This window comes from Carcharodon carcharias, chromosome 7 (genome assembly GCF_017639515.1).
Source record: "Carcharodon carcharias isolate sCarCar2 chromosome 7, sCarCar2.pri, whole genome shotgun sequence".
NCBI lineage: Eukaryota > Metazoa > Chordata > Chondrichthyes > Lamniformes > Lamnidae > Carcharodon > Carcharodon carcharias.
This window is the reverse complement of record NC_054473.1, coordinates 80,009,337-80,034,981: the sequence shown is the minus strand read 5'-3', so window position 1 is coordinate 80,034,981 and position 25,645 is coordinate 80,009,337. Positions and strand designations below refer to the sequence as shown.

At 42.6% G+C, this 25,645-nt stretch overlaps 1 protein-coding gene across 1 annotated transcript in view; it reads left to right on the top strand.

Annotated features, from left to right (window-relative positions):
• dock3 (dedicator of cytokinesis 3) overlaps nucleotides 1–25,645 on the top strand; it is a 1,401,685-nt gene that overhangs the window by 1,367,317 nt on the left and 8,723 nt on the right. The window contains 1 exon segment of the mRNA XM_041191502.1: nucleotides 13,251–13,373. Coding sequence (XP_041047436.1) covers nucleotides 13,251–13,373 — 123 coding nt within the window.

The window sequence follows — 25,645 nt, the reverse complement described above, 5'->3', positions numbered from 1 at the left end:
TTACAGGAAGCGGGGTGTGAGGAGCTGCAGTCAAGGTAGCTGTGGGAGTCGGTAGGCTTGTAATTAATATTGGTGGATAGTCAATCACCATAAATTGAGACAGAAAGGTCAAGGAAGGGAAGGGAAGTGTCAGAGATGAACCATGTGAAAATGATGGAGGGGTGGAAATTGGAAGCAAAATTAATAAATTTTTCCATGTCCAGATGAGAGCATGAAGCAGCACTGAAGCAGTCATCGATGTACCGGCGGAAGAGTATTGGGAGGGGTCCGGAGTAGGATGGAACAAGGAATGTTCCACATACCCCATAAAGAGACAAGCATAACTGGGGCCCATGTGGATACCCATAGCCACACCTTTTATTTGGAGGAAGTGAGAGGAGTTTAAGGAGAAATTGTTCAGCCCCAGTTATGCTAGTCTCTTTATGGGGTATGTGGAACATTCCTTGTTCCAGTCCTACTCTGGCCCCCTCCCAATACTCTTTCTCCGGTGCATCAATGACTGCTTCAGTGCTGCTTCATGCCCTCGTCTGGACCTGGAAAAATGTATTAATTTTGCTTCCATTTTCCACCCCTCCATCATTTTCACATGGTTCATCTCTGACACTTCCCTTCCCTTCCTTGACTTCTCTGTCTCAATTTCTGGTGATAGACTATCCACCAATATTCATTACAAGCCTACCGACTCCCACAGCTACCTTGACTGCAGCTCCTCACATCCCGCTTCCTGTAAGGACTCCATCCCATTCTCTCAGTTCCTTTGCCTCCGTCGCATCTGTTCTGATGATGCCACTTTCAAAAACAGCTCCTCTGACATGTCTTCCTTCTTCCTTAACCAAGGTTTTCCACCCATGGTCGTTGACAGGGCCCTCAACCGTGTCCGGCCCATCTCCCACGCATCCGCCCTCACACCTTCCTCTTCCAGAACCATGAAAGGGTTCCCCTTGTCCTCACTTATCACTCCGCATTCAAAGGATCATCCTCTGCCATTTCTGCCAACTCCAGCATGATGACACCACCAAACACATCTTCCCTTCACCCCCCTGGCGGCATTCCGCAGGGATCATTCCATCCGGGACACCCTGGTTCACTCCTCCATCACCCCCTACACCTCAACCCCCTCCCACGGCACCTTCCCACGCAACCGCAGAAGGTGCAACACCTGCCCCTTTACTTCCCCCCCCCACCCCTCCTCAACGTCCAAGGGCCCAAACACTCCTTTCAAGTGAAGCAGCATTTCACTTGCACTTCTCTCAATTTAGTCTACTGCATTCGCTGCTCCCAATATGGTTTCCTCTACATTGGAGAGACCAAACGCAGACTGGGTGACCACTTTGCGGAACATCTTCGGTCTGTCTGCAAGCATGACCCAGACCTCCCTGTCGCTTGCCATTTCAACACACCATCCTGCTCTCATGCCCACATGTCTGTCCTTGGCCTGCTGCAATGTTCCAGTGAAACTCAACGCAAACTGGAGGAACAGCACCTCATCTTCCGACTAGACACTTTACAGCCTTCCGGACTGAATATTGAGTTCAACAATTTTAGATTATGAACTCTCTCCTTCATCCCCACCCCCTTTCCGATCCCCCTTTTTTCCAATAATTTATATATATTTTTCTTTTCCCACCTATTTCCATTATTTTTAAATGTATTTCCATCCATTGTTTTATCTCTACCTTTTAGCCTATTTCGATCCCTTCCCCCCATTCTACCTCCACTAAGGCTATCTGTCCCTTGCTCGTCCTGCTTTCTACCCCTAATGTCACCATTAGCACATTCCTTAGCTAATATCACCACCGTCAATACCTCTTTGTCCTTTTGTCTATGACATCTTTTGACTATTTCCACCTATCATTGGCCCTCTATCCAGCTCTACCTGTCCCACCCTTCCTTAAACCAGCTTATATTTCACCTCTTTTCTACTTTTCCTTAGTTCTATTGAAGAGTCATACGGACTCGAAATATTAACTGTATTCCTCTCCGCAGATGCTGTCAGACCTGCTGAGATTTTCCAGGTATTTTTGTTTTTGATTTGGATTTCCAGCATCTGCAGTTTTTTGCTTTTACCCGTGCTGTATCTGTCCTGGTGTGTTTGATGGGACAGTGCAGAACAGACTTGTCCAACATTTTCACATGAGAGGGGGCAAATTTCAATTTTTCTCAAACTTGTTGGGGGGGGGTGCAATGAGCACATTTTGGAAAGATAAGGTATGACACAACATTAAACATGAATTTTAAAAAAAAGCTGATGTATGAAAAGAAGCAACTTGCTGAGCAAAAAAAATGTCAGATCAATAAATTGACAATTAAAACAATAAGTAATAAATAAAGACATCCAGTAGAGTGTGAAAGGGTGAGAGTGTGTGTGTGTCCAGCTCACTCCCAGTTTCAGAGTGCTCACTCACTCACACTCACCCACAGTGAGAGTGGATGAATGTATCTGTTGATGTGTGGGTGTGAGGGTGAATGAGAACCCTGAAACTGGGAGTGAGCTAGACACACACCCTCTGCTCCCTCTCACCCCTCCCCTCTCTCTCTCTCTCTCTCTCTCACACACACTTAACCCACACACATGCATCCTTCACACACACATACACGCACACACATATACACACGCAGGCATGTACACGCACGCATGCACATACACGCACGCACGCATGCACATGCGCGCACACATGCACACTCACACATACACACCCTCATATTTACTCATCTCCTCAGTCACACTCTCACTCACTCACTCACTCTCACGCTCTCACACACACTCACTCATCCTCACTAAATCGGCTGGGTTCGGGATGGGGAGGGAAGAGAGACCTGGAATGAGGTCTGAGGCCTAGCAGCGCCCAAACGTGTGTGCCCAGCTAAGGGAGTGCCGAGAACCGGGGGAACTCAGCCAGAGCCGAGCCAGAGCACCAGGAGCAGAACGGGAACAGCCGGAGCTGGGCCAGAGCACCAAAAGCAGTGGAAAAGCAGCAGGAGACAACGGAAAATGTGATAAGCAGAGGCCCTGCGTGCTCCATCTTCACATACTCGCAGTTGCTGGCGTTTGCTGCTCCTCCAATGACAGCCTGTTTCTCTCCCATATTTCACCTCCCATCAAACCCTGGAGAGAAACAGACTGTCATTGGAGGAGCAGTCCCCTGCAGAAATCTTCAAATTTATTGCACTGTCTTGCCAGCATTTTCAACACTCATTCCACTTGTCACATAGAGGGGCTTTGCATTGCAGCCCGCGGGTTGAATAAGCCTGATGTAGAGGGAGCGTTACTCTGTATCTTGCTTGTGCTATATTGAATTGGGCATGTTTGTGCTGACGCTGGGTGCCTAAGGTGGGACCATATGAGGTGGCAGTGTGAACCGATGCACATAGGTGTGTGAGTAAGACATCTGCTGGGTCACTTTGGGACTTTGATTCATTTGCCTATACTGGCAGATTTGACCTGATTAGGGAGATGGGTTACAGAGGCCAGATGTCTCTCTGCAGAGGTAAAAGAAAATCAGACATAATGCGCTGAGCCTAGTAATGTTGGCATGCCTGTATAGTTGTGTCTCTGACTAAGCAAGCCCCAAAATAAGATAATGATACACACATGAATAAAGTGAAAACAAAAATACCCTTGCCATCATGTGTTCTCATAAATTCTTAAGTTTTCTTCTCTTACCACTACATCTTGGTGTGATTTCCAGCATCAGCAGCTGAGGTGAAGACAGGCTGCTGATTGTGGTGCCCCATTGCCTATGATGATTTTGGTGGGCACTTTCTGGAGATCTGGGGTCTTGAGGGCATCCACCCACTGGGGTTGTCCTGCACAGATGCAGAGGCAACCTCCTTGACCATGCCTACTGGAGGTAGTAGGGATAAATTGTTGAGGGGATGAGGAGAGGCCACTCGCTCTAGGAGTGCCCTGAGAAGAAGCCCTCGGGGCTGCTGGCACGTGCTTTTCTCCATCTGGTTGTGTAATGGTACCTCCCTGTCTCCCTGAGGAGAAAGGGCACTTAAAGTGAGGTCCAGGTGCCTTGACCCACTCTCTCCTAGCCACTGCTGTATTGAGCCCATGGCTAGAGTGACAGAACGTAGGTCAGAGTGAATATGGATCGATTGGTCAACCTGACTTTCCTTGGCGGTCGCCAACCTCTCCATCGAAGAAACTATGCGTTCATCTGCCTGGGACATGGTAGAACTCATGGTGTGAATGTATTCGTTCATAGTCTCCGCAAAGTTGCACATAACACCTGGCATTCTATCCTATGTTCCCTTAACCTCCAGCAGGCTTGTTGTGACCACGAGCAGAGACCCGTCATCAGAATGGCGCTCAATGGGGCCTGTTCACCAACAGCCCTCTGAATGTCTGGGGCCTCACCTGTCACAGCCTCCCTCAGCAAATGGGATATGTCTGTACTGTGCTCACAAGAATCTGGCACTAATTCTAAATGCAACCCCTCTGTGACCCAGGCCAATGGAGGGTGCGGGAGAGACAGCTGATGGTGCATCCTCTGGATCACTGATGTCATCATGCCCAGAGGTCGAGTCTTCAGTCTCCTGGAGTGGCTGAGAGCCCATTAGGGCAGCACCAGGTTGGATCCATTCTCAGCCTGGTGCCTTGCCACTCCAGCTGCCCTGTTCTCCTGCAATCTGGAGGGCTTCTTTCTGAGCAGTAGTGAGGGCCTTGAGAATGGGCACCCCACTGCCCGGCTTCATCCTTTCCTTCTGGTTATAGGTTGGCTTGTCCTGCAGGAGAAAGTGGAGATTTAGTGACTTGACAAATGCCAACTGACCCCCTTGTCTGCACACATCCCCATCACATCCACTGACCTGTCATGCGTCCATTTGTATCCAATCGCTCACTGAAGCTAAATTGTCACAAACTTTGACCTCAACTGCCATGCAATCCTGACGCTGATCTGCCTAGCTTAGCTGCATACTCGCACAAATGTATAGCTGATGCCCACATCAGAGACAATCCCATGCCAATGTGCCACATACTCGGGCAGAATGGAGGAGGTCATTGTCCCTCTTCCTGCGCTAGGCTCAGAATCTTTGGCGGATAACATGGTGGCTAACCTACTCTGCGATCTCTGTCCAGATGGGAGGGTCTCCTGTTGCCATCACTCCAAAAGAACACTTACCGCTCTTCCCCAATGGCCTGGAGGAGAATCTGCAGGGAGGCATCACTGAACCGTCTTGGCTCTGACATCTCCAAAGTAACATAAAAGGGGCTTGGATGTGATAGACGGGTTTCCCAGGACAATAAAGATTAATAAGGGGAGGGGAGTGATGGAGGGAGAAGTTTGAAGGGGCTGAGGGTGACAAAGGGGTGCACAGATTAAATGGCTCAGATTTCTAACAAAAAGGAGATGGACAAGAAAGTTGCGTCCTTGAAGCAGATGCTCCCTGCTTGTCCAGGCAGTTCTTTTAAAGCCCACCTGGACCTAGTGAACTTTCACCTGACAGCAAGATCCTCCAATGAAAACCCACCACTGCCACATAATTGCATGTATTTCATGTGCCCGCAGCAGCCCTTTAAATTTTCAAATGACTCACATGGGCACTGGCTCCCAGCACAAAAGCAGAAATGGCACCCACTTTCAGTTCCACTGATGGGAAGAGTGCATCACAGATTAAATTCTGTCCAAAGAGTTGAGTGAGTGATTCCTGTTTCCTAAACTGATTTCAGTTTCCTTGAAGTACTAGAAATATTTTTTATTTAGATGTTCTTTTGTTCAGTGATGATTTAAAGAAATTCACCAAAATAAACTGCACATTCACTAGAAGCCTTCAACTAAAAGGATGGAACCAAATTTGTAATGAATTGAGGCTGGGTTCTGACCGATGTTCAAGTCAAAGGAATAGTCTGACCTATTTCAGCCCAGCCTATTCTGGAAGGTGCAAGAATCCACTAATGATTGGGAGCAGCAGAGAGCAAGCAGAGCGGTGATAGGCCTGAGATGTAAGAAAAAGTCCCTCTGTTACCCCATATGGCCACTTGGTTTGTTCAGCTCTTTCATCATGAATAATAGGACTGATTACTGCATTTGTTAAAACCTCTCCAAAATACACAAAGTAAGTTCAGATATTCTTTTCTTTCAGCCAGTAATAGAAACAAACTTATAGAAACATAGCAACAGGAGCAGGGCATTGAACTATTGAGCCTGCTCCAATTATTTATGAGAAATAGAAGCTCTATATTTTAAATGCCAATTCCCCACCCTTACTCTCTATCTCTTAATACTCCTTTTCCAATGAAATATCTGTCTCCTATTTAAACACCTCCATTGATTCTGCACATATGGCTTCCTGGGAAGTGCGTTCCACATTCTCAGTCTTGCATGTGAAGTATTTTTTCTTGGCTTTGAGTTTTACAAGCCTAGCTCAAACTCCTAAGCCGATGTCCCTTTGTTCTGGATTCCCCAACAAGAGGAAACAGTTGACTCCTGTCTCCTTATCAGCTCCTTTCATTCCTTCAAACACCTTGATTAGATCGCCCTTTAGCCTTCTCTTTTCCAAGCATTATATAATACAAGTTTCTCCAGTCTTTCACGATAGCTCAATCCTTTCAACCCAGGTATCATGATGGTGAATTGTCACTGAACTTCTCCCAAGGTCAGTGTATCCCTTTTAAGACATGGCATTCAAAACTGAACACAATATTGACTAGCACTCTGTATAACTACAGTGGTATCTTGGTCTTATCTTCTGTCCTTTTTATATTAATCTCATTTCAACTTTTATCAGCTTACTAATTTCTAATCACTGGAAATACAAAAATTAGGGTTGTTTGAATAATTGTTAAAACCTTATATAAGAAACAAACCTGATTTGGAGACAATCATAATCTAACTCCTTCTGTAGAAGTGGAATGCAAAATCTAACCTGTGAGTTGTTATGATATTAGACTAAATCAAGCATGTATGCAATGTGGGTTTGGTAAGCCCACAGTCCTACCTGCAAGTGACCAAAACATGCTGGCCATATCTGATGTAGTGTAAAATTACTTGTATATCTTTTTCATAGCCCTGACATGTATTTTAGTTATTGTTCTTCAACATATCTTACAAGGGCAACATTGCTTTTGCCAATGTAAGATACAATGCTTTCCTCATATAAGATCTGCCTAGACTCAAAATCACAAAATACTTAGTGAGAAAAGCCATTCAGCCCAAAATGCTGCTTTTATTTGAACAAGCCTATAATTTCCCCCATCTCTGCACCTAACCTTTTTAACTGATTCCAAAGATGCTGTCCTGGAATCCATTCCAAGTATTAATCATTCTATCCAAAGAAGAGCCTCCTGAAAGGAGTCCTAAAGTTACTGTTTACTAGTTTGAACCTATGTCCCCTTGTCAGCATTTCAAACCCCTCACTTCACCACCCTTACATAACTCCACTAGAGAGTTTTTCCAATCTATTCCAGTTTCTTTCTATTGCCGGTGTTTACCCTGAATCCTCTACAGCTTTGAGTTTAACTAAAAGCTTTTTATGTGGAACTTTGTCAAAAGTCTTTTGAAAGTTAAGGTACATGACATCACTGGGATTCCCACAGTCCACTTAGATTGTCACCATTCATGGATGTGTGGTGCCCATTTATCCTTCATCTGCCACTGGGGCAACCCAACTAGTATTTTGTTTAGATCATCCTGTAATTTCCGAGTTACCGCCTTTTGATTCCATTGCCTCTCCTATTTTGGTATCATCTGCAAATTTGACCTATCTGTTGTTTTCTGCCCTTCTGCTATTTTTTTTTTATCCAGATCCTGGATCTTCCAAATATTGAGTGTTGTTTACTTAGTTAATATTTTACAAGAATAACAAATGTTTACCCCTGATAATTAATGCCACTATTTTTATTTGGAACTGATGTAAGACTAATAGGCCTGCATCTGTTTAGTTACCCTGTTAAAACATGGGCACCATATTGACCTGTTTCCAATCTATTGTGCCATGATTCACTGAGGATAGTGCGCTGTAACATCAAGCCGCACTGTTCCCCAAGCCGTGGCAAATGTGAAAAGTTTGACCAAACAACCAGATTGCCCCAGTTCTACCTAACTGTTTAATTTAGGTTGACAGAATACGAGCACCAGATTTGTAAAATTAACAAGTAAATAACTGTTTATTGAACAGTCATTAACCAGTGACAAAAGAAAGAAATATGAACTGCTAATTTCTACCTCAATAACCTAAACTCTACCCCTTCTTAAATCGCTATACACAGACATGCAAGACACATAAGACACATAAAAACACGGATTTTAAGGGTGAGATAAAACAATTCAAAAGAACCAATTTCAGCATACAGGATTCGATGGGTTGATTTTGATCGATACCTTCCAAATTCCCTTCAATTCTTGTTGATGACATAAGGTGGTCTTCCAACACTTTCAGTATTTAGTTCACTGGTTGAGCATTTGCCTTTCAATGTCTCTAACAGTGATTTTCCCTTTTGCCTCTTGACACAAGTTTTCAGAGAGAGAGCAAGTTATAGAGATGTGAGGAGAAAAAGCCAGCTGGCTATTATTGTGGAATTACTAGAATCTTCCACACATAGGAGAGAGAGGTTTTAGGTATTGTTCATTTCAGACTAGGAGCTATTCTGCTGCACTGCTCTCACATAAAACCTGTCACCTAGTCAGGAGCCAATTAAAACGTTGTGGCCAGGCAGCTCCCTTGGTCCAGGACTCCTTTCTGGCACCATCCTGTCTTTCATGGTACATTCTGTTCCAGGACTGCAACATCGTATATATCTCTCATCCTGTTCCAGTGGACATGTCTTTTAACCTGCAGCCATTGTCATTTTAATCCACAGTCCAACAGAAAATAAAAAAAATATGTTCTTAACAACAGTCCAACAGAAGTTAAAGGATCTGTTCCTTACAACTGCTATCTCTCTATTTACATTAACTCCCTCATGGTGATTGCCTCATAAATTGCCTTTCCACTGTCTCTTTCAACACTCTGGGACAAATACCATCTAACACTGGGAATTTCTTTGTTTTAAGTCCTTTTAGTATGTATAGGATTAACATCTCATTTATATTGACATCTTGAGTTTTGTCTTGGTAATCTTTTTGAGGGAGAACATGTTGTTCATCTCTTCCCTTGTGAATGCTTAGAGGAAGTAATCATTCAGAATATTTACTGCCCTGTGTTCATCCTTAGTTGTAAGCTTTTGTATCTTTTAAAGTTCTCATCTCCTTCCTGATAGCCTCTTGATGTTATAACACTAAAGTAAAATGTTACTGTTATGTAGTACCTCTGTAGTTATGTCATGTAGTTGTCTCCTTGACTTTTTGATCACTCTTCAAGCTTGTCTCTGCATGATCCTACATTTATCCCAATCAGTCCTTTTTGTCATTTCTCTCTATAGGATTTGCATAGGTGGGTTTTTCCTCTTTATTTCACTTTTAATTTGCTTGTTTATCCATTTAGTTCCATGATTGTTTAGCTTGAGCTTGCTTATCTTGGGTATGTTCCTCTCTCGCATGTCCGGCATTATACTTTTAAAGGTGTTTCATTTGCCTTCTGCTGATGTGTTGTTGAACATTCTCCGCCAATCCATTTGTTTTAAATCTTCCCTCATTAGTTATAAATCTGGTCCCTGGTTGTTGTTGTGGTTATGTCCAAGATCATGTTGAACTTGATCAGTCTATAGTTACTGTTTCTCAGCGACACTATGACTTCCATTTCCTGTATGTTGGCTGGATTATTTATGAATATCAAGTCATAATGAGCACAACCTCTGGCTTCGCTTACACACTTGGCCATGGAGCAGTGATGCATAGCTTTTACCAACTCTGTCTATGTATATTTATATCGGGTTGATTGAAATCTCCCATTACAATAACTTTCCTGTTCTTGCATACCCTTTTCATCTCTAAGTAGACCGTCCTCCTTCTTATGGTGGTCTGTTTGTCCATACCAAACACCCCTGCATTAGCCTGGATAGTTTCACATTGTAGATTTTTATCTGACTAATTATTTCTGTAACTTGCCTCCTCGCACAGGATTAACCATTTATCTCCCAGTTTTTCCATATAAATGGCTGTACCACCTCCTTTTCTGACCTTTCTGAGCACAATATACTCCTGTATAATAAATTCATTCCCAACCTCTAAGTTTAACCATTTTTCTGATATTTATATCACATCCTAGTTCCCTGCTGCTACAAGAGCTTCCAGATCTAGCATCTTGTATACTATGCTTTGAAGGATTTTAATGCAGATTTGCCTTCTCAAAGCAGAAACACCCTCCTTCTCACAGCCAGGAATAGTTTATGAGATGTCCTACATGGTGGACTTTACCTCATTTCAAAGGGTGATTGTTTGCAGCCATCTGCAGTGTTGTCACTGGATGAAACCCACCAGGATAATTGAGTTTTACAGTTTTACCTCCCGCCCATTGCAAAACTCCTGACTTGTGCTCAGCACAATTCCTAACAGCACAGCTGAGTCTCAGATATTGCAATTTGTGACAAAGAGTAAAATTGATTTCAATGCTCCAATATCAGTTAATCCACTTGCTGCAGACAATAACCATCTGGGCCTATGTATGTTTCAGAGCAGTGAGAGAGATTATGTGGTTTTGATGTGAAATTTTGAATAGTTTTTTAGTTGTTTAAATATAACAGTTTGCTGAAAGCTTGGTGCAGAACTGCACTGCCCAGTGTGACACTGAACATTCAGAGCAGGCAAGGCCTTGCTCTTTGCTGATATAGCTGATCTCAGAGAGGTTGCTGATTGGCTGGGTAGCCCTGGGTTAAAGATGAAAATCGGCCACAATACTATCCATTCAGGCCCATTGGAAAATGCATATGTTTGGATGTTGAGTGTGGACAAAATCAGGCTGAGCCTATTTCCTCCTACATCAATCTGTTCAGACCTCTATCAAGAATTACACAAGAATGGGAACTTATTCCTTCTACCGGGGTGGACTCATTCTCCTGACTAGCCAGAGAACTTTAATATTGCAGTACATACTGATGCGGGAGAGTTTTATGGAGCACGCTTGAATGGGAAACATGGCTGTGGGTTACTTAATTAGACAGGATGTGAAATTCCATGTTTCCTGACGGTGGGTTGAGATGCAGAGATAAAGTCAGCAAGTGCGTTTGAGACATGTTGAGCCTCATGCTAGCCTGTGGCAGGATCATACCTGTAATATATTTGCATACCATGAATACTTTTTTTTAATTCATTCATGGGATGCGGCATCACTGGTTACGCCAGCATTTATTGCCCATCCCTAATTGCCCTTGTTCAGAGGGCATTTAAGAGTCAACCACATTGCTGTGGGTCTGGAGTCACATGTAAGCCAGACCAGGTAAGGATGGCAGATATCCTTCCCTAAAGGACATTAGTGAACCAGATGGGTTTTTACAACAATCAGCAATAGTTTTCATGGTCACCATTAGAGTTTAAATTCCAGATTTTTAATGAATTAAAATTACACCATCTACTGTGGTGGGATTCAAACCCAGGTCACTGGAGCTTTACTCATTAGTGTAAAACTTTTTTAACTACATCCTATCTTCACAATAAAGTCAGTGAGACATAAGAATCTCAGGGCACACGGTTCACATTTGTTTAAAGGTGGCATGCAACAGCCAGCTTTGTGCAGTTGTGCATAAGGTCAGCAGTTTTCTTTGTATAACTCTGTGGCAAAAGGGAGGGGAGCAGGAGAATGGCAGCTTGCATGGAGGCTTGGGACCAGCAAGGGTGAGTCAGTGCTAAGGGGGGTTGTGTGGGTTCAGGTTGGGGGCATGGAAGAGAGATCCAGAGGAGGACAGAGAGTGGGGCCGAGGGCATGGAGGAATGAAATGGTAAGGGCCTGGCAACCTTGGTGTGGTAGGAGGAGGGGTGCTGGGAACAGTGAGTCAAGATAGGAAAATGAGGGATCTACAGGGCATTGTCAGTATTGTCCACAAGTCTCGGACAATGTCCTTTATAATGTATAGAAAGGAGGACCAGCTTAGCCTGCAAATTCAGCCATGACCCACAGAGTGGAGACTAGAACACTGGACACTAACATGAACATTCAATAAACTGTGAACAAAAAAAGCACAACATTGCTTCTTTCACAATAAAGGAAATGTCCTTAACTCCCCTTTAACCTTCAATGCATGCTAACCATGAGATATGCCAGTACAATTAGCTCTCTCAACTAATCTCAACAAATAATGATGATGCACATATGAATAAAGTGAAATCAATATAATGTGAAATATTTACAAGTGAAATTTAAATTTGAAAACATTTTTATCACCTTTGTGCTCTCAAGTCTTATGTTAATGACAATGATGTTGGGCAGGAAAGCTTTACTCGTTATGCAACCCCTGTTTGACCAGAAGGCTCTTATAGCCCACCCGTACCTGTTGAATTATCAGCTGACGGTGGGTTTCACCACTGAAAAGCATCCCTCGCTGCGTGATCCTAACTGTCTCCCACGCACACCTTCAGCACTTTAAATTTTAATTGGAATCACGTTGGAAATGGGGAAAAGCAAGAGCAGAAGTGGCCGGATACGCCATCGGGAACAGCACACTCGACCCCCTGTTTCTGTTTTGCACTAATGCGGCTTTATTGTTTTAACCTTAATTATTCTTCTGGACTACTCATTGCAGCTTTTGATCAACCTCTCAGTGAATATATATTACCTGGTGCCTCTGAAAAGTGTCTGTACACACACACACAACTATATTCTGTGTGTGTACAGAGTATATTGAGAAGTAGTGTTCCAGGTTTATTCCCTGCTTCTGTAATTATCTTTTGTATCTCTGTAAGATTCTTCCTCAGCTGTGTCTTTTCTACATTGAAGAGCCCCATCTTATTTGGCTGCTTCTCTTTGCTCTTCGTGGAGAATAGTGAGTTCAGCCTTGTTGCTTGTTGTACACAGTAATCAGGTGCAACCTGATCAAACATGAATACACCTGGAGTTTGGGAAGATCATAAGAACAGTGGTGCTTTCTGAAGCAGCAAAGGAGTTACAGTGGATTGGGTCATGTATCTAAGAGTCCTGTATGCTTTGTTTTTGTGTTTCACACATAGTTTAGGCATAGTTAAAGTGTGAGTCAGCTGACACACCTAGGTCTCTTTCAATGTCTGCTTCAATAAGTTCTATCGTGCCCATTGGGTTTGTATGATTCCTATTTTTATTTCCACTGCACAGTGTCTTTCATTTGTCTGTACTGAACTTCATTTGCCACAAATCAGTCCAGGTACTTGTTGACTGAAATTTGTTTCATTGTGTTTCAGCGGTGCCAGCAGCTCCCAGTAGCTGGAGTCTAGACAGTGGAACCAGGGACACAATACCATTCCTGTCAGCACATGTGGGCACCATTGTGGCACCCCCAGTACCACCTCGCTCATTGCCACCTGGTAAGTAGAAAATCAACCCTTTTACTGAATTAGCCTAAGGTAAAGGAAAGTTAGCTCAATATAAGCTGTAATATAATAAGTGATGGGTAAGAAGACACCATTACTTTGACTTACCCCTGTTACTTACATATAAACACTGAAAATTCAGGCACAGAAGGAGACCGTAAGACATAGGAGCAGAAGTAGGCCATTTGGCTCCGCCATTCAATGAGATCATGGCTGATCTAATAATCCTCAACTCCTCTTTCCTGCCTTTTCCCCATAACCCTTGATTCCCTTACTGATTAAAAATCTGTCTATCTCAGCTTGAATATACTTAACAACCCAGCCTGTAGAGCCCCCTGCGGTAAAGAATTCCACAGATTCACTACCCTCTGTGAGAAGAAATTCCTCCTCATATCTGTCTTAAATGAGCGACCCCTTACTCTGAGATTATGCCTTCTGATCCTAGACTCTCCCGCAAGGGGAAACAGCCTCTCAGCATCTACCCTGTCAAGCCCGCTAAGAATCTTAATATGTTTCAATATGGTTGCCTCTTATTCTTCAAAACTCTAATGAATACAGGCCCAACCTACTCAACCTCTCCTCGTAAAAAAATCCCTCCATACCCAGGATCAACCTAGTGAACCTTTCCTGGACTGCCTCCAATGCCAGTATATCTTTCTTTCGGGAAGGGGACCAAATTTGTTCACAGTATTCTAGATGTGGTCTAACTAGTGCCTTGTATAGTTTTAGCAAGACTTCTCTATTTTTATACTCCTTTCCCTTTGAAATAAAGGTCAAAATTCCATTTGTCTTCCCTATTACCTGCTGAACTTGTATGTTAGCTTTTTGTGATTCATGCACGAGGACTCCCAAATCCCTCTGTGCTGCACCTTTCTGCAGTTTTTCTCCATTTAAATAGTATTCAACTCCTCTATTCTTCCTGCCAAAGTACATAGCCTTACATTTTCCCACATTATATTCCATCTGCCATGTTTTTGACCACTCACTTAACCTGTCTATATCCCTCTGTAGACTCTTTGTGTCATCCTCACCACTTGCCTTCACACCTATTTTTGTGTCATCCACAAACTTGGCGATAGTACATTCACTTCCCTCATCCAAGTTAATATATGTTGTAAATAATTATGGGCCCAGCACTGATTCCTGTGGCACTCCACTAATTACAGGTTGCCGTCCTGAAAATGCCACCCTTATCCCAACTCTGTCTTCTATTAGTTAGCGATTCCTTTTTCCATGCTAATATACAACCCCCAACACCATGGGATCTTATCTTATTAAATAGCCTTAATGTACCTTTTCGAACACCTTTTGGAAATATTCTGCCCATCATGCCTGTGCCAGCCAAAAAGGAGTGATCCAGCCTAACTCCACTTTCCAGCTCTTGATCAATAGCCCTGCAAGCTACAGTACTTTAACTGCATATCCAAGTATTTTTTAAATGTGATGAGAGTTTCTGCCATTTACCACCCTATTAGTGAAAAGTTTCTTCTCAACTCCCCTCTAATTCTACTGCCAGTTACTCTAAATGTACTCTCCTGGTTTCATTGTCATTGGTGGCTCTCCCTCAATTTGAGGATGATCTCTATGCAAAGTCACAAGTTTCTGCCATGGGTCTTCATGTGACTTAACAGAGTGATTCTTAAACTCAACCTTTGGGCACATGGAGCAGAACATCCCACACAACTGTGGGATGCAAAATGTAGAATTGACTTTTCTTTCCTTCTCTGTGGCCTCTCTGTATCATCATTAAGATGTTGTGACATAATGCGTAATGAAGCTTGATGGGCAGGTTGTTGCCATTCTGAAAAATTGGTAGCAAGTTCCTCTCAGTCATTAATGTCAATGCTGCCATGCTTCACAGAGAGCTCCAGAGTGTCTTTGAAGTGTTTTCTTTGTCCCCTGGAACATTGGCCATTTGAGAGTTGAGAAAACAGGAACTGGCAAGGGAGACGGTTTTGTTACGGCAGGTGATTGGTAAATGTCAAGCTTCTCAAATCCCAGAGGGAAACCTGAAGCATTTGCCACAACTATTTGCAATTTGTATTTATTTCAAGATACGGGCTTTGAATTCAGTAAAAAGGCCACCGAGGCATAGAGATTTTTTACAAAACTAAATTAAACATTTATTAGTAAAAGAAAAGATTGTAAGCCCATACATATGTCTACAAATTATTGCTATAATAACTTCTAAATTCCCTAATTATTCTAACTACCAGTTACACCTCCGTTAAGGCAACAGTAAAATACATAGATTTAAACAGATCCAGGCAAAGCACACACCCTGGACAGTCGAATTTAAAGTGAGTTTTTACTCGGTTTCAGTTCCTTGTAGACAGCAACTTGAGGCTTTTCACACTTGTGTTAGATCTTAAAAATGCCTTCCCTTGCACACAGCCTTCTCTCCTTTATAAATATTTTCTCCTTTGAATGCAAATTCTCATTGTTTCACTATGTCTTTGGACTTTACCTCTCTAAAAATAAATATCTATCATAGTACCAATTTTACCAGTAATCTTTGGGAAAAATTAACACACTGTTTCTTAACTTCTCCTGGCTAGGAGAAACATTTCACCCCCTGATTTGAATTCAAGCTACTCTGGTTTATTTACAAATGCAACTGTTCCCTTTTACACCTCACATTCTAAAACTTCACCCATGTTTACTTATTTAGCATTTCAAACCTAGCTTCTCTTCTTACATCAAAGCCTTCAGACCAGCTGCCTTTAATTCAATTAAATCCTACCCATACAGACACATTCACATTATTACTCTACAATAAATTCCAAATAAAATTATGAAAATTATTATATCTTCCTGACAGTTTTCAGCCATCTGGATACTGTCCAGTCCACTGAAGTTGCTTTTACAGAGTTTGGTCTGAATGCTTGTGGAGCTGGCTTCAAGAAGGACATTAGCATTTGTTCAACAGTCATCCCATTAAATCCAAAGTATGTAGTGAAGGCATTCCTATTGGAATTTCTCTTTTGCTCTTATGTGTTGCTGATAGAAAATCCAGGTCTCTGTGCGTACAGAGTGCGGTGATGACAACTGCTCTATACACAAGGACTTATGTTGACTTGCGGAGGTCACTGTTGTCAAACACTCACTGACGTAGTTAATAGAAAGCTGAACTAGCGCAGCTGATCTGGTTTTGGATCTCCTCGTAGCCTTTTGAGAGGTGGCTGCCAAGTTGTAGAAAGTACTGAGCATATTCCAAAATCTCTCCTTCAGCATATCTAAGAGGTGAAATATTTGGCTGACCAGGTGTGGGTTGATATATGGGTTTTGTTTTGGCAACATTCAAGGACAGACTGAGTTTCTCCAATGCAGAATTGAAGAGATCAAGAGATCTGGTGCAGAGTGGGCAACGACACTGCAGTTATATGCAAGCTGTAGATATGTATATCTGTGGTGCTCAGTTTAATTTTGGCATGGAAGCGATCGAGGCTAAAGTGTTTTCCATCTAGATTATAGCAAATACTGACACCAGAGGACAGTTGATCTTTGATGAAGTGAATAGTCACTGTCAGATGGATTGTAAATAGTATGGGGGCTATCACACAGCCTTGCATGGATCCCAGTCTGGACTTTGAAGGCAACTGTTTCAGATCTCGCACTCAAGACAGCTGCAGTCATACCATCATGAAGCAATTGCAGGATTGTGATGAATTTTCATGGATATCCAAAACTTTGCAGTACAACCCACAGAGCTTCAGGAATTACTGAGTCAAATGTTTTGGTCAGGTCAATGAATGCAATGAAGACTTCCTGGTGTTTTTTTTCGACATTTTCCTTGGATTTGCCGGCAAAAAGACTGACAGGTCCTCTGAAAGGTCCAAAGCCTTTCTGGGAGGATTTCCTCAACCACGGGAACTAGGAAATTCAGGAGAATGCATGTCACAATTTTCCCTGAACAAGAGGGAAATACCTTGATAGTTTACACAGCATGATCTATCTCCCTTCTTGAAGATAGTTATAATTGTTGCAATCCTGACTTCAGGGGGAGTTATTTTTCCTCCTAAATCCATAAGCATGGAGACTTGATGTGAAGAAAAGCCTACCAGCTTTGAAGATCTCAGCTGGAATATTATCGGGGCCACAGGCTTTGTTGTTTTTCATCCATTTAATTGCATGTTGTTCTCCCATCGATGGTGGTTCACCCATGGATTCTACCACAGGGTACTGGGGATAGCCTGGAGACTGTCAGCTGCCATTGTGGTTTCATGGTTGAGTTGTTGAAAATGTTCTTTCCAGCATCGATGGATGGCATTGTCATCCTTAAGAAGAGAAACATCATCCTGTGAGCAAAGGGGATTTTGTCCATTTGACCTCAATCTAGAGATGGCCCTGGAGGCTTCAAAAAAGCTTTGCATGCTATGACGGTCAGCATATTGTTGGAACTCTCTCAGACTTTCTCTCCCTAGCACATCTCCTTTATCTTTCAATTTGTCTTTGGGCATCAGCTTTGAGTTGTTGGAATGCTGCCTTATTGCTTGTGGCCTTGGGTTGTTCAGCCAGGCAATGAATGCTGCTCATTTTTGTTCTAGAAGATCACATATTTCAGCATTGATTTTGCCAAACCTGTTCTGATGATGATGATGCTCAGACTCAATGGTCTGGGCACAGGATCTACTAGAGTTGATTTTATTTGATTGCACTGTTCTGGAGTAGAGTTGGATTCACGAAGATTTTCCAGATTGATCGTAAGTTGCATTTGGAACTCCTCTCTTTACTCGAGCTGTTTTAGGACTGAGACATTGATCTTCTTCCTCTTGGATTTTTGTACCTTGCAATGTCTTGGGCCAGAATCTTCGGGTTGGCGAGCAGGGGCGGGCATGCGGCCCGACATCACCACACATCATTCCGATTTTCAGTTCGGCGGGTGCGCAGCTGACTCTAGTGCGTGCCCGCCAAACTATCAAAGGCCTATTAAGGCCATTTAAATATCAATTGGAATACTTAACAGAGCTGCCCATCCAACCTTAAGGTTGGCGGGCAGGCGAAGAGCCCAGGCGGCCTTCGCATTTAACATGAAACCTCATTCACGGGTGGGATGAGGTTTCATGAAGTGTTTATAAATTGAATGAAAGTTTTTATTAAAGTTCATTGACATGTCCCAGTTCATGCGACACTGTCACATGAGGGGACATGTCTTAAATTTTTTTTTAATTAAAATTATTAAAAATTAAACTAATCTCCATGAGGCACCTCTGTGCCTCAGGGAGATTTCTGTGCTCTTTCGCGCGCATGTGCAAAAGACCGCAGGCTCTAACTCAGCCTACTCCCTCCACCCGGACAGGGAGTACTCAGCGCTTCTGGGTGCATGTCATGCTGGGCAGGCCTTAATCGGCCCGTCGATGTAAAATGGCAGCGCGCCGCCGGTCACGGACGGCGATCGGCTGCGCGCCCGCTCCCACCCAACCGCCCCAACGGAGAGAAAATTCTCCCCTTGGTGTTAGGTGGATGTTCATCACCGATCAAACAAATCAATGAGCCAGCAGCTATTATCCCACAGGGGTTGAGTGATACAGACATATGCTACCATTATCGGTGCTTATGCCCTGACCCTTGACTCCGATGAAGATGTTAAGGAAAATTTATGTTCTGACCTTGATGAACTCCTCACTGCCATCCCAAAAGAAGAAAAGATCATCCTTATAAGGGACTTTAATGTCTGGGTTGATCATGACTCCGATGTCTGGAGCAAACCATTGGAGAAAAACGGGCTGAGAAATGCCGATGCAAATGGTATTGTGCTGCTGACAAAGCATGTGTTTAGCATGGTCTCATAATAACAAATACTCTTCCGCCAGAAGGAAAAATACAAAGCCACCTGGAAACATTCTAGACCAAAGCATTGGTACATCCTACATTATGGGCAGAATTCTTACCTTGATGGGCGGGTGGGCCCCACCAGCTTGGCAGTGGGTGGGCAGCTGAACCCCGCCACCGAAACGGGGCCCGCTGCCATTTTGAGTGGGCGGGCCACTTAAGGCCTGCCCAGCGGCCTGCCCGACAGGAAGCTATGCGCTTCCTGTGCGGAGGGTGGAAGGAATCCTCATCTGTCAAAGTGCACTCTTTCGCGCATGTGCGCGCAAAAGAGCACACTGCTCTCTGAGGCAAAAGAAGAAAAGATCATCCTTATGAGGGACTTTAATGTCTGGGTTGATCATGACTCCGAGTTTGGAGCAAACCATTGGAGAAAAACGGGCTGAGAAATGCCGATGCAAATGGTGTTGTGCTGCTGACAAAGCACGTGTTTAGCATGGTCTCATAATAACAAATACTCTTCCGCCAGAAGGACATTGTCTCAGGGACATTCGTGAGAGGTAAGTAAACTCCAAAATTAGATAAATATTAAAATTATTAACATGACCCCCTCATGTGACACTGTCACACGAGATGGCACATGTTAATAATAAACACACAAAATTTATTAAATTTTTAAAAAACAGACATGAAACTTCATCCCGCCAGAGGATGAAATTTCATTAATAATCTGCAGCCCACTGGGGCTCCTGGCCTGCCCACCAGCCTTAAGGTTGGCCGGGCCGTGTGTTTAATAAGGTTAATTAGCCTGTCAATGGCCTTAATTGGCCATTGACAGGTCAGCGGGCGGACAGCTGATTTCGCTGTCCATCCGCCTTCGTGTTTATTTAAAGGGACCGAGATGACGTTGGGGGTTCCTCCCGATGTCATTCCACGTCATTTTCCCCTCGGCGAGCGGGCCCTGTCCTCAAATCACCGAGGGGAAATTCCTGGCCTATGTTTTTGTTCGGGTGAAAGATCTATGCAATATCTTTATCACTTGTCCTCTGTTTATAGACCTCTCTGCTAAAGGAAATAGGTCCTTCCTATCCAATCTATCTAGGCCCCTCATAATTTTGAACACCCCAATTAAATCTCACCTCAGCCTCCTTTGTTCCAAAGAAAACAGCCCCAGCTAATGTAACATTTCCTCATTGCTAAAATTCTCCATTCATGGAAACATCCTTGTGTGCCCCCTCTGTACCCTCTTGTGGGCGATCACATCCTTTCTGTAATGCAGTGACCTGAACTGTATGCAATACTCTCTAGTTGTGCCCTAAGTAATCTTTTATACAGTACTGGTATGACCTACATTTTATGCCTCAGTAGTAAAGGAAGGTGTCCTGAATGCCTTCTTAACTGTTATATCTACTTGACCTGCAACCTTCAGTGATCTGGAGACATGTACTCCAAAGTTCCTTTACGCTACTAAGTGTTCTACCATTTATTGTGTATTTCCTTGCCTTGTTTGACCATCCCAAATGCAGTACCTCACACTTTTCCAAATTGCCCACTTTCTGCCCATCTGACCAATCTATTGATATCTTCCTGCTGTCTACATCTTTCTTCCTCACTATCAACCATGTGACCAATTGTTGTAACATCTGCAAACTTCTTAATCATGCCCTGTACATTGAAATCTATTTCATTGATATATACCAAGGAGAGTATGGGATCCAGTCCTCATCCCTGCAGAACCCCAGTGAAATCAGCCTTCCAGTCAGAAAAAAAATCTATCAACCACAAGCCTTTGCTTCCTGCCACTGAGCCAATATTGGATCCAGCTTGTCACTTGCCTTTGGTTCCCTTGGGCTTTTACCTTCTGAGCAGTCTGCCATTTGGGACCTTGTCAAAATACTTGCTAAAATCCTTGTAAACTACATCAAATGTGCTATGCTTATTGACTCTCCTTGTTACCACCTGAAAAATTCAACCAAGTTAGTCAGACGTGATCCTGTTGATTGAATTTTTTGAGGAGGTAATATGAAGTTAGTGACCTAGTTAGACTTGGTGTCAGCATTACATAAAAAACAGAAGAGGAAAAGGCCATTAGGCCCAATCAGACTGTGTTATTTTAGATTGCTCTCAACTCATCATCTCAATCTCCAATCTCTTCTCTCTCCAGAAATGCATTTTAGTTTCTGAGTCCATTTAGTATCCACTCTGGGGGCCTTCCATAAGTCGTCTACTCTTTTTAATGACATAGTTCTACTTAGCTTATCTACATATTGTGAAACTGATCTTTATTGCATTTAATGAACTGAAATGTTGCATAAGATTACAATGCACAGATAGATCATATAAGTTTTCCACAGTGATGTGAGGAAGCAGAATGGATGGTATCTACCTACTGGATTTCTCCACTTTGGAGAATATTTATATTGAGACTTTCAGGTAAAGGTTCATGCCTTATGATACACATGGAAAAACATAAGAACATAAAAAAGAACATAAGAAATAGGAGCAGGAGTAGGCCATTCGGTCCTTCAAACACGCTCCGCCATTCAATGAGATCATGGCTGATCTTCTGCAACACCATTTTCCTCCACTATCCCCATATCACTTGATGTTTTTAATATGTAGAAATCTATCGATCTCAGTCTTGGATACACTCAACTGAGCCTCCACCATCCTCTGGGGCAGAGAATTCCGAAGATTCACCAACCTCTGAGTGAAGAAATTCCTCCTCATCTCAGTCCTAAATGACCTGCCCCCTATTCTGAGACTGTGAACCCTGGTTCTAGCACCCCAGTCAAGGGAAACATCCTTCCTGCATCTATCCTGTCAAGCCCTGTAAGAGGCTTTTTGTAGGTTTGAACAAGATCACCTCTCATTCTTCTAAACTCCAGAGAATAGAGGCCCAGTCTATTTAATCCTCATAGGACAATTCCTCCATCCCAGGAATTATGGTTTGTATATCTTTCCTTAGATAAGGAGACCAAAACTATACATAATACTCCAGGTGTGGTCTCACCAAGGCTTTTTATAATTGCAGTAAGACATCTTTACTCCTATACTCAAATCCTCCTATAATATAAGACAACATAGCATTTGCCTTCTTAATTGCTTGCTGCACCCGTATGTTAGTTTACAGTGGCTCATGAACAAGGGCACCCAAGTCCCTTTGAAGTTCAAAACTTCCCAGCCTTTCATCATTTAAGAAATACTCTCCTCCACATTGTATTCCATCTGCCAGATTTTTTCCCACTTTCTTAGCCTCTCCAAATCCCCTTGAGGCATCTTTGCATCCACCTCACAACTCTCACTTCCACCTAGTTTTGTGTCATCTGCGAAATTGAAATATTACATTTAATACCTACATCCAAATAATTAATATAGGTTGTAAATAGCTGGGGTCAAAGCTCTCATCCTTGTAGTACACGACTAGTCATAGCCTGCCAATCTGAGAATGACTCATTTATTTCTACTCCCAGTATTCTGTCTGTTAACTTGCAATAGGAGGGGGAGGATCCAGTTGTTGTTAGCCATGTAGGTGCCAACGACACGGGTAGAACTACGAAAGAGGTTCTGCATAGAGAGTATGAGGTGCTAGGTACTAAATTGAAAAGCAGAACCTCAAAGGTTATAATCTTGATTATTACCTGATCCATGTGCAAATTGGCATAGGATACATAAAATTAGTGAGTTGAACACATGGCTCAAAGACTGGTGTGGGAGAAGTGGGTTCCAGTTTGTGAGGCGCTGGCACCAGTACTGCGGAAGTTGGGATGGTCTACACCTGAGCCATACTGGGACAGGTGTTCTTGCGAACTGCATAACTAAGGAAGTAGAGAGGATTTTTAACTGAATAGTGGGGGCAAGGGATCAAATGTGGAAAGATGTGGTATATACAAGAGTAGAGACAAGGTAAGAGAGGCAAATAATAATATGGGAAATGAGGGTTGGAGAATGGCAGGATGGGACAGAGAGAAAAAACCTAAGAATGCACCAGGGATCAAGACTAGATGTTACAAAGATAACAAAAAGACAAAACTAATGGGTCCATATCTGCACGTAGCATTCATAACAAAGTAAATGAATTGATAGCACACACTGAAGTAAATAAGTACAATCTGATAGCCATTACAGAAACATGGCTACAGCATGACAAGGATTAGGTCCTGAATATTGAGGGGTATATGACATTCAAAAAGAATAGGAAGCTAGGTAAAGTTGGAGGGGTAGCACTTTTAATCAAGAATGTCATTTGTGCAATAGTTAGAGATGGTCTTGGTTCAGGAGATCAGAATGTGGAATTGGTTTGGGTAGAGATGAGGAATAGTAGGGAAAGAAGTCACTAATGGAAGTAGTCTACAGGCCCCCTAACAGTATCCAAAATATAGGATAAATATATAAGAAGAAATATTGGGTGCTTGTGACAGAGGGACGGCAATAATCAATTAATCTACACATAAACTGGAAAAATCAGATTGGCAGGATTAACCTGGATGAGGAGTTCATTAATGCTTTCGAGATAGTTTCTTAGAGCAGCACATTCTGGAACCAACCAAAGAACAGGTTATATTGGACTTGGTATTGTGCAATGTGACAGGATTAATTAATGACCTCAGGGTAAAGGCACCCCTAGGTAGCAGAGACCACAATATGATTGAATTTTACAACCAATATAAAGGGTAAAGAGTGGGCCTAAGACTAGTATTTAAAGCTTAAATAAGAGCAACTATGTGGGCATGAAAGCTGAGTTAGTTGAACTGGGATACTAGGCCAGGGGATACATCAATAGAGAAACAGTGGCAGACGTTTAAGGGGATATTTCAGAATAAATATATTCCTACAATAAAGAAAAATTCTAAAGGGAGGACCCCACCATCCATGGTTAATGAAAGAAGTTAGAGAAAACATCAAACTTAAGAATAAAGCATATAATTGCACAAAGATGGGTGACAAATCAGATGATTGGTCAGAATATAAAGAATGGCAGATAATGACTAAAAGCTTAATCAGGAGAAAGAAATTAAGAGTATAAGAGGAAGCTAGCTAGAAATGTAAAAACAGACAGCATGAGTTTCTGCAGGTATTTAAACAGAGAAAGAGCAGGTAAAGTGAGTATTGGTCCTCTAGACAGTGAGAATTGGGAGTCAAGAGGAGATAATAAGGAAATAGTGGATGAAATGAACAAATATTTTGCTTCTGTCTTCACTATAGAGGATTAAAAAAAACATTCCAGTAATAGCTATAAGTCGGGAGTTGGAGGGGAGAGAGGAACTTGGTGAAATTACAATCAGTAAGGAAGTGGTACTGAGCAAACTGATGGAGCTGCAGGCTGGGTAGTCTCCGGGTCCAGATGGACTTCATCCTATGGTCTTAAAAGAGGTGGCTAATAAGGTAGTAGATTTGTTGGTGCTAATTTTCCAAAATTCGCTAGATTCTGGAAAGGTTCCATCAGACTGGAGAGTAGCAAATATAACTGCTCTATTCAAGAAGGGAGGGAGGCAGAAAACAGGCAATTATAGGCCAGTTAGCTTAATGTCTGTCATGGGGAAGATGCTAGAATCAATCTTTAAAGAGGTTATAGCTGGGCACTTAGAAAAAAGCAAGATAATTGAGAAGAGTCAGCATGATTTTGTAAAAGGGAAATCATGTTTAACCAGTTTATTAGAGTTCTTTGAAGAAATAGCATGTGACGTGGATAAAGGGAGCCTGTAGATGTACTGTTCTTGGATTCCCAGAAGGCATTTGATAAGGTACTACATCAAAGGTTATTGTGGAAAATAAAAGCTCATGGTGTAGGGGGTAACATATTAGCCTGGATAGAAGATTGGCTCGCTGGCAGAGAGCAGAGATACGCATAAATAGGTCTTTGTCTGATTGGCAGGATGTGACTAGTGGAGTCCCGCAGGGATCTGTGCTGGGACCTCAACTTTTTACAATTTACATCAATGACAGATGAGAGGAACGAAGGCATGGTAGCTAAATTTGCAGACAACACAAAGATGGGTAGGAAAGTTTGTTGTGAAGAAGACATGAGGAGTTTGCAGATGGATATAGATAAATTGAGTGGGTGGACAAAAACCTGGCAGATAGAACATAATGTGGGAAAATGTGAAATTGTTCACTTTGGCAGGAAGAATAAAAAAGCAGAGTACTACTTAAACGGAGAACTGCAGAATTCCAAGGTGCAGAGGGATCTAGGTGTTCTCGTGCATGAGTTACAAAAAGTTAGTATGCAGGTACAGCATGTAATCAAGAGGACTAATGGAATGCTACTTTTTATTACAAGAGGAATTGAGTATAAACATAAGGATGTTATGCTTCAGTTCTACAAAGCATGGTGAGACCACATCTCAAATACTGTGCAGTTTTGCTCTCCTTATTTAAGGAAGGATGTAAGTATGTTGGAGGCTTTTCAGAGGAGGTTTACTAGATTGATGCCTGGAATGAGTGGGTTGTCTTATGAGGATAGGTTGGACAGGTTGGGCTTGTTTCCGCTGGAGTTT